The sequence below is a fragment of the Lynx rufus genome, unplaced genomic scaffold, assembly GCF_022079265.1.
Source record: "Lynx rufus isolate CCGP_SWC_20201006 ecotype Redwood Valley unplaced genomic scaffold, mLynRuf1.p SCAF_18, whole genome shotgun sequence".
NCBI lineage: Eukaryota > Metazoa > Chordata > Mammalia > Carnivora > Felidae > Lynx > Lynx rufus.
The window spans coordinates 16,963,016-16,976,003 of NW_025814832.1; the positions used below are offsets into that span (position 1 = coordinate 16,963,016).

Below are 12,988 nucleotides of genomic sequence, written 5' to 3' on the forward strand. Positions count from 1 at the left end.
TGCTGCCTCTTTCATAATGAAAGTGGTCCAATGTAATCAACTTAACACCAGGTAGCTGGCTGACGCCTTCAGGCAATGGTGCCGTATCAGGGACTCAGTGCAGTTCCTTCTGTTGGCAGATTAGGCACTCAGCAGCAGCTATAGCCAGATCAGTCTTGGTGAGCACAAGTCCATGTTCCAGTAGCAAATGTATAATCTCCATCGCTGTCACAGTGGCCACTTCAATTGGTATTGAGTTCACAGAGGTTGCTGGGGAAGGAGACTGTCTGATGTCTACGGAATGCGTCGTCCTAACCACCTGATTGTTAAAATCTTCCTCTCTGCTTTGGTGAGCATTCACACGGAACACAAGTTATCCTCCTATTCTGCCACTCGGAGGTCTATGCTCATACCTCTTCCTCAGACCTTTTGATTTTTCAGTTGTGTTCCTTCCAAGTGCAACTACCCAGCCAAATGATGATTTGGGTGCAGACCCTTTCTTCTGACCACCTCTCTTTCCAGGCAAAGTGAACAAACAGGTATAGTGTCCCCAGTTCTGTCCACTAGGAGGATTTCCCCTGACCATGTTTCAGGGCTGTTCCGGAGAAGGGCTTTCGTGCTACAGCTGTCCATTCTCAGGGGATGCATGCCCACCACGTGGAGCTATCTATAAACCAAGCCTGAGACTTCCTCCCCAGGGAGCTGATCATAGGGAATTTCCATGAAGCCATGGGTGTGGGTTGAGAGAGAATATAATGTCGCAAGAAGAGGGCTTTGGGCATCTTGGGATTGGTTACCGGATCTCAGGGCAGGAGAACGTTAACTTCCTCAGGCAGGGATAGAAGGTTGCTTCAAGTGGCAAAAAAGGTTCGCTGTCCCTAGCTTCACTGGAATATGTCTACATGGCCCTTCCTAATATTCAAATTCACATTCCTTCCCAACTAATACCCTAGCTTCTATTTCATTTTTTTAAAGCAGGCCCCGTGCCCAACGGGGGGCTTGAACTCATGACCTTGAGATCAAGAGTCACGCACTCTACTGACTGAGCCAGCCAGGCGCCCCCTAGTCCCCTAATGACTAATGAAACAGAGGTTCCCTGTGAGGTTGGGGATTCAATTTGTGTTGTAATTCAATGCCAGGACTCACAAGACTCGGTGACTAGTTATACTCATAGCTAAATTTTTTTCCAGCAAAGAATATGCAGCAGAAGCCGCAGGAGAACATACACTGGTGGAGTCCAGAGGGATCAAAACTGACAGACAGACAAGCCTGTCTTCCTTGTCCACGGCACGCAGGAGCGCTTGCCCTCCAACAGCGAACCGTGGGTAAGTGTGGGGTGTCCCTGTTTTAATCTCAGGTCCAAAAGGGCTGGTCATGCAGGCATAACCCGCTGATAACTCTCTCCTTATGTGCTGCAGGAAGACTTTGGGTTTGGTTTTCAATATCTCAGCCCTGCAACCACAGGCAATAGTGTTCTTTTCAGGATCAGCATAGAGGCTATCACATCCCTTCTGCAGATCGTGAGCCACACACTAAAACTTAAAAGCCTGGATTTTAAAATTAAAGACCCTGAGGCACCTGGGTAGCTCAGTAGGTTAAGCATCCAACTCTTGATTTTGGCTCAGGTCATGATCTCACGGTTGGTGAGTTTGAGCCCCACGTCAGGCTCTGTGCTGTCAGTGTGGAGCCTGCTTGGGATTTTCTCTCTGCTCCTCTCTCTCTCTCTCTCTCTCTCAAGATAAATAAACTTCAAAAACAATTTTAGAAGTTTTTAAGTTTTATTTATTTATTATGAGAGAGAGAGAGAGAGAGAGAGAGGGAAAAAGTGAGCATGCATAGGGGAGGGCAGAGACAGAATCCCAAGCAGACTCTGTACTGTCAGCCCAGAGCCTGACGCGGGGCTCGAACTCACAAACGGTGAGATCATGACTCGAGCCAAAATTAAGAGTTGAATGCTCAACCAACTGAGCCACCCAGGTGCCCCTCATTTTGATTTTAAAGAAAAGCTCCAATTCTTTGACTTCACAGTTATGCTTTTAGGAATTTATTGCAAGAAAATAATGAGGACGTGTATAAAAATATAACTGTCAGGATGAATCACCAGAGCACTGTTTATAGCAGCGACAAAGGAGACATTGCTTACGTGAAACAGTTGTGCATTTGGTACATAAATGATGGTGCATCCACAAAATGGAATGCTTCAGCAGCTATTAAAAATGTTATAGAAAGGGGTGCCTGGATGGCTTAGTCAGTTGAGCATCTGGCTTCGACTTGGGTCATGATCTCGTGGCTCATGAGTTCGAGCCCCGCATCAGGCTCTGTACTAACAGCTCAGAGCCTGGAGCCTGCTTCGGATTCTGTGTCTCCCTCTCTCTCTGCCCCTCCCCCACTCACGCTCTGTCTCTCTCTCTCTCTCTCTCTCTCCTTCAAAAATAAATAAGCATTAAAAAAAATGTTACAGGGGCGCCTGGGTGGCGCAGTCGGTTAAGCGTCCGACTTCAGCCAGGTCATGATCTCTCGGTCCGTGAGTTCGAGCCCCGCGTCAGGCTCTGGGCTGATGGCTCAGAGCCTGGAGCCTGTTTCCGATTCTGTGTCTCCCTCTCTCTCTGACCCTCCCCCACTCACGCTCTGTCTCTCTCTGTCCCAAAAATAAATAAACGTTGAAAAAAAAATTTAAAAAAAAAATGTTACAGAAGAAACTTTACTGACACGAAGAGGTGTTTAGGACAAACGGATATGTGAACAAGGCAGTAAAACAACATACGGTAATGATTCCATTCTTGTAAAAAATATACATGCATATATAGCAAAAAAAGACTTCCAAAGACAGACACTAAACTGACAGCCGAACTTATCCCGGGGAAGGGAGTAAAAGGGTGTTTATTTTGTTGTTTACCTGTCTTTCTCTTTTTTTCCCCCATAAACCACATAATTTACTTTCATAATACAAACATGTTAACTTATTTCAACCTTTCATTTTGATGAAAACAAATCCATTAGAGAAGAAAACAACTTAGGTTTGTTCGGAAGCAGAACTGATTTCCAAGTTGCCACGGAGGCAGCGATTCTGTTCTCTGGAGAAGCGGGCAGGAAACTTCACGCGCACAGGCGAGTGGGTTCAAGGGAGAGCAGTGCCTCCTACAGCTGCAGGGTGCTCGCTTCAGCCCCTGTGCCCCAAGGCCAAGCAACTCACCTCCGGTCCATCCTATTCCTGCTGAGTCACCATCCTCATCATCTTCAGAGCCATGTCTCCTTGGTCAGAAGGAACCTAGAGCCGAACAGGATCCGAGTTAGCCCTCCTGGTTCTGTCCCTGGTTCTGGGGTCAGGGGCGACGTCCTGAGACCCTGCTCCCACGGGAAGTACAGCTCTGGGACAGCAGCCTGAGAGGCCAGCTGCACCTGAGTGCATCCTGTAAGGGAGGGTCCTGTCTGCGAAATGACCCCTGCACGGGACAAAAGCTTGTCAGATTACAGGGATCTAAAGAAGTCAGCATTTAGGAAAGAACCTTCCACTCCATTTGGGGCTGATCTGTTGATTTTTTTTCCCTTTTCCCCCCTTTTTTAATGTTTTTACTTATTTGAGAGAGAGAGAGAGAGGAAGGGAGGGAGAGAGAACAAGCGGGGGAGGGGGAGAGAGAGGGAGGCAGAGGATCCAAAGTCGGATGCTTAACCAACTGAGCCACCCAGGCACCCCGGTTGGTTTCTTTATAAGACCCATGCTTATGTTACCAGCACCTAGCCTATTCAAGGAAGAGGGAAGGTGCTAGACATTTTAAAGGATGCTCTGTGCAGGAAGGATCTCAGACTGGAAATGGAGTACAAAATAGCCAAGAGGGAAGCTAGTAGGAAATCTGTCAACAGATAACAAACAAACAAGATGCTTTGTTTTGGGGTGGCACCCCATTTTTGTATTGTTACATTCAACTTTCTTTCATTTCTCCCTTAGATTTTTCGAGTAATTCCTTTATAAACCTCCTACCCACACACCATCAAAAAAGGGGAGGGGCGGAGGCCTCAGTTTCTCCTCCACAATGATCGGGGTCGAGTTGATGGCACCGAGTTCTGTAACTCCATGGCTCCCTGATTCTCTGTGGCACACTGCTGTCCCCGACCCTCTCTCCCAGCCCGGTCCCCAGGAAGCACAGGCACAGTGGGGTATAGCAGAATGACATTTCATCAACTAAAGGGGAAGTGGTTGGGGAGAACTTAATAACAGTTTCCAAGAACTATTTTAAGCCTGCCCCAACTGATCTCTTGTTCCCTAGGTGACAAACCAGAGGAAACGGGCCTGAACTCCAACACACCACTGACAGCACGCAGCCCGTCCCTTCCTGCTTCCCCTCCCACCTGCCTGTGCGGCCTACAGTCACAGCTCTGTGTCCTAAGACATCCTACCGGCTTTCTCCTAGTTGATATTGAGGGGACTCAGCATACTCAAAGCCCTAACAAAAATGCCATCCTAACCCCAAGTCCTGCGGCCTTGTTCATGGTCCCTTCAGATCAAGTGTCTTCAAAGGGCAGGCTCTACTTCCTTCTGGTTTCTGGAGGAAAACGGCTCATCCACCTGCTCCGTCCTTTCCGTTGCACTGAGATCGCTTGCCACGACGACTATGGATACCAGGGAGGGAGCCCACACGTCACTCCTTTACCTGAGTTCGTGGCGGCTTGCGGCACCACTGGCCCCTCTACTTGGCGGATGCCCGAGTCCCCGGCCTCTCTCCTACTTTCCCGGCTGCCCCTTCTCAAGTCTCAATTTGTATGTCCTTCTTTCGCCTCCTGCCTCTTACACCCTGGTGCTCCCAGGGCCCTGTCCCAGGCCTTTTTCATATTCCACTCCCAAATCTCTCTCTCCCACAACAAAAATTGGCCTCCAGGTCATAGAAACACAGCATATATATTCAGTTGTCTTATGGGCGTCCCACTTGGCTGTTCTAGAGGCAGTTACCATTCTCCTGTATCAAATTCCTCACTTCTCTCCCTTCTGGATCACTATGAAAACATCTTAATGTTTATAGATTTTTGAGAGAGTGAGAGACAGACAGACCGTGAGTGGGGGAGGGACAGAGAGAGAAGGAGACACAGAATCTGAAGCAGGCTCCAGGCTCAGAGCTGTCAGCACAGAGCCCGACATGGGGTGCGAACTCACGGACCACAAGATCATGACCTGAGCCCAAGTCGGATGCTTAACCGACAGCCACCCAGGCGCCCCTATAAAAGCATCTTTGATTGGCTCGGCTCTTTGCCCCAGTCTTGTCCCAGGCCGTTTGCTGCTAGAATGTTATTTCTTAGACAAATCTGGTACTTTCACTCCTTTGCTTTAGGGCCCTCAACAGCCCGACTGTTGCTTTCAGGACAGGGAGATACCTAACTCGGTATCTCTCCCCAGTGCCTGCGGCCTCGATGGTCTGAAGGTTCCTCTGGACCTGCACATCCTGTTCTCCTTGCTCCTACACCTCCTCTCTGCCTAGCTGATAGCCCTGAGGAGTGGTTCGTGGAGGGGGCACTTAGGTCCCTGCCAAAATCTCTCTCATCACCTCCCCAGCCATCCAAATAAACATACTGTGTATGTTTAATGTACAAACTATGTGCTTCATGTACAAACCGAGCTTAAAGACCAGTTTCCCAGGCCTGCTTTTTTTTTAAGTTTATTTATTTATTTTGACAGAGATAGAGAGAGTGGGGGAGGGACAGAGAGAGAAGGAGAGAGAGAATCCCAAGCAGGCTCCGAACTGTTAGCGCAGAGCCTGATGCAAGGCTCATCTCACGAACCGTGAGATCGTGACCTGAACCGAAACCACGAGTCAGACGCTTAACCAACTGAGCCACCCAGGCGCTCCCCTAGACCCACTTTCTAAGCAGACTACTGCCCCCCAGCTCATTCTCTATGGAGTGTGTCCTAAGCACAAGTGAGCCAAGTGGGCAGGGCAGGCCAGAGGGCACCTTACCATCCCTCCCAACGAATCTTCTCCAGGAAACCACCATCCTGGGAAGAAGAGAAACCCTGTATTTAAGTAGCCAAACCAAAGCACACAGGGCGCCTTCTCCTCTGGTACCTACATAGGTATCTGTTCATGCACAGGCATGCAAACGTGTGTATACAGTGGATTTATCCCTTTATAATCTCCCCCGGCCCACGGAAAGCCACTCAGTCAACATACAACCTAAGGGGAAATAGTGTGTTCGCTCAGAAATGCAGGAGCGAAGCGGCCTCGTCTTTGCACAGAAAGCCTCTTCCAAACTGAAATTCTGGAGCTACCGCTGCTCGAAAACACTGCCCCCTACTTTGTACCACGCACTGGGACTCCGCTTTCCAGAGCACTGAACTTTGGGTTTTGCTCCCTGAAAATGTCAGGGAAAGACAACTTCTCCCTTCTTCCCCCAGGACGAACGAAAAGGAAAGTCACACTAAATTCATTTAAACTAAGGAATAAAGGATAGAGAGCCTAGCTTAACGCTCTCAGAAGGATTTGCTTTTTTAAATGAGAATTTCCAGGGTCGCCTGCCTGGCTTCATTGGTAGAGCGTACGACTCTTGACCTCAGGGTTGGGAGTTCGAGCCCCACCTTGGATGTAGAGGTTACTTAAAAAATGTTTTAAATCTTAAAAATAATAATACATAAATAAATGAGAATTTCTAGACTCAAAGGAATGAAGCACTAATAGCAAAAATTAACTAGAGACTTCAAAATACTCCCAAGCCCAAAGCACTTCTTCTAAGGCTGAAACAGGCAGTGCACCCACGCATAATCAACTGCCCATGGCTTTGTTCTCAGAACAGCTGAGAGCCCACAACAAAGGCTGCCGGACTCTCTCTCACCATGTGCCCAGCTCTGAGAATCCAGTAGAAAGCCAGGTTCTTGTAGGACTTGACAAAAGCAGACGTTTCAGAAGATTGAGGGTCGCTGTACAGGGCCTTCCACTTCAGCTGATTGAATTTGGGCAGTTCGGCCCACTTCAATTTCCGCATCCAGGCCTCCTGACCTGGTGGGAGGGACAAAGAAGGGTCTGGCATCAACAGTTGGGTGGGGTAGAAACAAAAATCCAGGGCCCATAATTTCACATTTCCCAAACTGTAATGTGCATAAGGCTCATCCCGAGATTCGTTACAATGCAGATTCTGAGTCAGTGGGGCTGGGTGAGGCCTGAGACTGCATTTCTAGCAAACCCCCAGTGATACCCAAGACAACGGGGAGGCACTTAGAAAATCTGAGGTCCGGCTACGTTCGCCCCTGACTCTCCCATCACTGTATGCTCTGAAGGAAGGAAACTGGGGACTGTGCAGGTGGCAGGACTCTCCGGAGGACTGAGAAGTCTGAGGGTCAGTAGATGCTAACGTGGCTCACCCAAGCAGCTCATGGAAGAAACGCAGAACCTTTTCAAAGTGTCCTTAGTGCCCTTGGTGTACAAGTGGCAGAAATATTCAATCCTGCCGACCTTGTGAAGGCATCACGCTTGTCAGACTGCGTGCCTCGATTTGCCTGCCGGTTCTGAGAACTTCACCTGGTCTTACTTCAGCCAGAAACACACAGGACCCATTTCCCCTGGGTTTACAGTCAGTAGGGTTTAGTTTCAATTCGGCTTGCAGGGCGTACCACCTACTGTGACGGGGCACGGAGACGGGGTTTTCCCTCGGTTCCACGGTGCATTTATCCCATGACCAGGAGAATATCTCCTTTTCTTTCATCATATGTAAGGGCCTCAAAAATCTGCCAGGCCCAGGCTTCTCTAAGGGGCCACAGCTCTGTCCTCTTTAAAGAAGTCAAGGTCAGGGCACATGGGCATAACAGGAAGTGGCCTTCCTCCTGGCATTTCTACATTACCAGCCTCAAGACCGACACGTCCGAGGCTGGCTCCCTTCCAGCTCAACCCATGGAACTAACTGCCTCCATGTGCCCCACGGACTGTGTTCCTACCCATGGTGTCCACGATGAGATCGAGCTGTCCGTTATACACGGTCACATTGACCCCGGCTTCCAGCAACTCATCCACAATGCTGATGACCGGCTTCATGAAGTCCCCCTCCATGTTCTGGAAGACACTGGCAGACTGGCCTGCACGTGGGGAAGCAGAAAGAGGGAACAGCTTGCAACCTGCCAGAACAAGAGGCACCTTTCAGTCCGGAGCATCCTGGGCTCCGGCACCCACAAGGCACCACCGCGTTCCACGTAACAGAGGCTGAAAACACAAATGCTTCACCAGCCGGCCCAGAAACCCCCGCCGTGAGCCAGTCACCTAAATGAAGCCTGTCGGGCAAATGTGCTCTGTTCACTCCAGTGCACGTGCTGACAGCTGACATCATTTTTCAGGAGGAACTGAAACCCAGAGAGGGCTTCATGCCCGAGCAAACAGGGAGCTTCAGAAAACGCTGTCCTCTCAAGGAACAAACTCTGCTTTTGGGCAAGTGATAGTTTTCCTCCGTTGCTGAGTAACACTGGGGCCAAGTTCTAAGTTCTGAACAAGTGGGGCCAAATCAGACCTAAACCAATGCCGAGCGAGCCCTCAGTAAGGCTGCAAGGAGGACCAGCCCCTGGCAAGAGAACAGGTGGTCGGTGCCACAGTGCGACCGGATTCCTGACCGTCGTCACCATAACATCGAATGCAAAAGTAATGACGACAGCTGCTACTAATTTTTATTTGCTAGTCGCTGCTTTCAGCAAGCACTTTACAAACAACAACCCACTTCCTCTTCATCAGCCCTAGGAGATGAGGAGTCTTAACCTAGCGCAGGAGTTCATGAACACGAGGCTCAGAGACATGCTCAGGGGGAAACAGCTAGTCAGTGGCAGGCTGGGCTCAGGCCTGGCTGACTCCAAAGCATGTGGGCTTAACTGCAAACCAGAGCTCAAGACCCTGGGTGTGGGTACTTCCAGAGAGTTTGTCCTTTCCAGACCATACACAGAATCAGCTGGAGCCAAAAAGGAGTTTTTGCTATCAGTCAACGTCCGCAAAAATGTCGTCCCCTTGCCCGTCCAGCTGCATGGGCAGGGAGTGAGAGTCCCTGTAGCTAGAGAAGCTGGATGGAAAACGCTGTCATCACAAAGATAAACTGAAGGGGCTGAGCTGGAAAGGTGCTCTTGCAGGCTCGACCTTTAAGCTGGCCTCCTGTGATGGCTCACACCTCTATTCTCAGTCCTCAACGGCTCCCTGTGCTTGTACTTCCCCATGCTCTGACACCAGATTCTTATTATTTGATCTAATTAACTCGCCCCTTGGTGCCTGGGTGGCTCAGTCGGCTACACATCTGACTTTGGCTCAGGTCGTGATCTCACGGTTTGTGAGTTTGAGCCCCGCCTTGGGCTCTGTGCTGACAGCTCAGAGCCTGGAGCCTGCTTCCGATTCTGTGTCTCCCTGTCTCTCTGCCCCATGTCCCTACCCCACTCGTGCTGTCTCTCTCTCTCAAAAATGAATAAATGTTAAAAATAATGTACTCGCCCCCTCATTTCTAGAAAACTCTAAGGGGTGAGCCAGAAATGAAAACACCAGGGCTACGATGAATCCTCTAACTTTAGGTTGGGAGGGTGGCCCACGTCCCCGGAGGAAGCAAGGGCCAGGGTCGAGTCTTAGCGGCTCAGCAGCCATCAAGGAGCTGCTAGAAAGACATAGCCCTGGGGTAACTCAGACATAAAGGAAACCCTCTTCAGCTTGAGTGTTTCTCCTCCAGGAATCTGGGAGTGCCGCTCGCTCACGGCCTCCCTATAGGACCGAGCGGGAACTTATCCAAGTTTCCTACCTGGTCCTGATCTCTGAGAACCCCAGATATTTCCCCCAGAGATGGCCCCCAGAACAGAAGGTGGTAGACCCCAGACCACATCCAGCGTCAGGACCCAGGGAGGCCTGCCAGGGAGGTGGTCAAAACCTGCCCCAAAGACCTTGGTCTGGAAGTCATACCCACAACCAACTGTGGCTTTGGGCATGGCTTTTTTTTTTTTTTATCTCAATTTTGTTTATTACGGGAAACTTCAAACTGATACAAAAGTAAAACCAGTGGGAAGATTCTCAGGTGCCCACAATCTGGCTTATCAATCCACAATCTGGTTTATCAGTTATCAACACCTAACCCATCATTTCATTCCTTCCCCCATCTCCCCACTTCCCTCTTATTCTCAACCAATTTTGGCGCATTATTTACTGTCTCTCTATTTTTTTGCTCATCTATAAAACATGGATAGTAAAGCTGTTCTGCTTCAACATGTCAACCCATCAACAAAACCCATTCTTCAAATTAAGACGTCTGAATTCACCTCTATTGCCCCCCAACCCTACCAACGGCACTTAATTAGGTCACGCAAGTACCTCCCCAGGAGCAATCCTCAGGAATAATTTTGAGCTTCTTCCTGATGGGACCGTTCATGAGCTGACTTAAGGTATCCTGTTGTAGGTGTCTCACGTGGCGTTGGTAAAGATGAACTAAAACAAACTGGTACACGGTGAGTTCAAAGGACTGGAAATAAGACCAAGACGATGTCTTTCCCAAGCTGCTGGGACACTGTGTCTAAGAGGAAGGCTTTCAGCTGAAAAATGAAAAGTGTCGCCTTAATTCACCCCAGATGGAGGAAGAAGGCCAGAAACACGTTGAAAGTGGAGATGCTTTATTAACTTTGCTGCATTTTATGTACTTTGGGGCCATTGAGTTTCTCCAGCACGGCCAATGGAAATCGGCTAAGAAGTGGAATCAAGGGGTTCCTGCAGCCTTTATAGGCCTCTCCCGGAGGGAGGATGCCAGGTATGGGCATCCAGTGAAGCTGGGTCAGCTGAAAGACAACTCGATCCAGCCTTCAGGGGGACTGACATTGTAATCTGATGGGCAGAAGTTGGGTTCCAAGACACTACGCTAAGTGAAAGAACCCAGGTGCAAGAGACCACCCACTGCACGGTTCCCTTTAAATGAAGTGCCCCAGGAAGGCATATTGTGGAGACGTAGATTAGTGGATGGTGGTAGAACCGGATGGTGGTTATGACAGTGCAGCCCGGTGGACGCACTAAAACCACTGAATCATACACTTCACATGGGTGCAATTTACGGTATGTAAATTATGTCAAAAAAGCTAAAAAAAAAAAAAAATTGATTTCCTCTTGTACAGAGACAGACAGACAGGGTCTAGCAACTTCCAGGTCCACTTACCTAGGTGGCTCTGGGTGAACTCCAGGCTCGACTCCATCGCAGCCATGGGAGCGCTTTTAGTTAAGATGTTATAGAAGTTCACCCCATCCGTGTTCTGAAACAGAGAATTATATGCGGCTGTTTGTTTCATTTGTCCATGATCGAGGCTGCAAAACAGAAAGACAACTGGCTCTCCATCTTATCCAAGGACAGCTTTAACTTTGTAAATGTGCTTGGATCGGAGCAGCGGCTCCGAGGGCTGAGACCAGCTGTCAGCCGAGTCTCCTGGGGGTAGTGAGCGGCTCGTCCGAGGGGAGCTCAGTTGCTGGAGAAAACAAGGGCCCGTGTGTTAGCTTATGGGGAGAACAGAGCTGCGGAGGGCCCTACACACTCAAGTCCTCAGCCCGGCATCCTTCCCTTCTGGGATGCTGCGATGCTTGGCAAGGATCCAAACGTTCACGTTGGCAAGACACATCGCTTCTTACACAGTCCATACGCTCAGCCAAGGACGAGCAGGTCTTGCAGGCCTGGGTGGCTTTCTGACCTCCTCACTGCTCAGACTCATCAGCTTTATCTCTTAGCATGTGATCACTTTCAGATTCGTGGGGAGTCTCGGGATAAGACCCGAATTCCAACGACACCAACCAGGAGCCCTTCCTCCATGGGAACAAGGCAAGTGGGCTGCCTCCAAGGGTGTCCCGTTACCTGTTCAATGAGCATTTCCGCTTTCCCCCACAGCTGGGTGGCCTCTACATAGTGCTCCTTATTCACGGCATCCAGGACTTGCTCTGCAACCTGAGACACCTCTGCCAGACCTTGGTCATCAAGAAGAGACTAGAACGCAAACCGATAACGAAAAGGCCCATGTTGCTCAGAGACACAAACCTGGCATCACGTACAGCTAGGGATGGCCGACAGACTGGGAGGGAGAAAGGGGACTACATATGAAAGTGAATTGTTGGGTCGCCTGGGTGGCTCAGTTGGTTAAGCATCCGACTTCAACTCAGGTCATGATCTCATGGTCCGTGAGTTTGAGCCCCGTGTCAGGCTCTCTGCTGTCAGCTCAGAGCCTGGCTCAGATTCTGCATCTCCCTCTGTCTCCGCCCCTCCCCTGCTCACACTCTGTCTCTCTCTCTCTCTAAAAAATAAATAAACATTAACAACAACAAAAAAAGTGTATTGTTTTAAGTCACGTAGTCATTGATGAAAAAAATACGGCAAAATGTTGAGTCTAGATGGTGGGTACTTGGGTGTTCACAGTGATCTTTCCACTTTTCTGCATATTTGAAAATGTTTGTAATAAAAAGATATATTTTATTACAAATTTATTACAAATTATAATAAAATATATATTAAAAATCTATAAAATTTTTTATAATAAAAAAATTAAAAGTTGGGGGGGATTTTTAAAAAAACTGTGTTTCTGGTACCTGGAAAAATGGGTAACTATGCTGATGTTTCTTTAAAATTTGCCCCCAAGGAGCAGTGTCAACCTCCCAGGCAAACTCAGCTAGCCTGTTCTTCCTGGAGACAGAGCCAGAAGAGGCCAGCTGGGCTGCTGACCAGGGTGGGTGCACGGTTGGGGATGCATCTACTCACCACGCTGTACAGGTAAGGTCCCCAGGAGAGCACCGAATCTAAAGGAAACCACATATGTACAAAGTAAGTTTGTCGTGGCTCTGTCCTCCCAAAGAAAAACCGTACTAGCTTCCCTCCCAAAGCAGAGACAGATGCAAGAAACCTGGTGGCTTTGGGTCTCAAGGCTCCGTGCAGGGCTGATGTCTCAGGAGTTGGGAGGTGGGATGATGTGGAAGCCTTTCTGTTGACTCAGGACTAATGACATGTTAATTTGACCTGATACTGGCCCAGCAAGTGAGTGATAGCCAGCGATGGCATCCCTACAGGTAGG

The 12,988-nt window shown here is 49.2% G+C and overlaps 1 protein-coding gene across 1 annotated transcript in view; it reads right to left on the reverse strand.

Moving 5' to 3' along the window:
- Positions 1–2,654: 2,654 nt before the first annotated feature.
- The window catches only part of SCPEP1 (serine carboxypeptidase 1), a 32,857-nt gene continuing 22,523 nt past the window's right edge, over positions 2,655–12,988 (reverse strand). The window contains exons 7-13 of the mRNA XM_047080989.1: positions 12,679–12,716; positions 11,785–11,913; positions 11,101–11,194; positions 10,272–10,385; positions 7,892–8,029; positions 6,796–6,959; positions 2,655–3,247 (exon numbers count right to left, since the gene is read on the reverse strand). Coding sequence (XP_046936945.1) covers positions 3,185–3,247; positions 6,796–6,959; positions 7,892–8,029; positions 10,272–10,385; positions 11,101–11,194; positions 11,785–11,913; positions 12,679–12,716 — 740 coding nt within the window. The 3' untranslated portion in view covers positions 2,655–3,184. The remainder of the gene's footprint in view (positions 3,248–6,795; positions 6,960–7,891; positions 8,030–10,271; positions 10,386–11,100; positions 11,195–11,784; positions 11,914–12,678; positions 12,717–12,988) is intronic.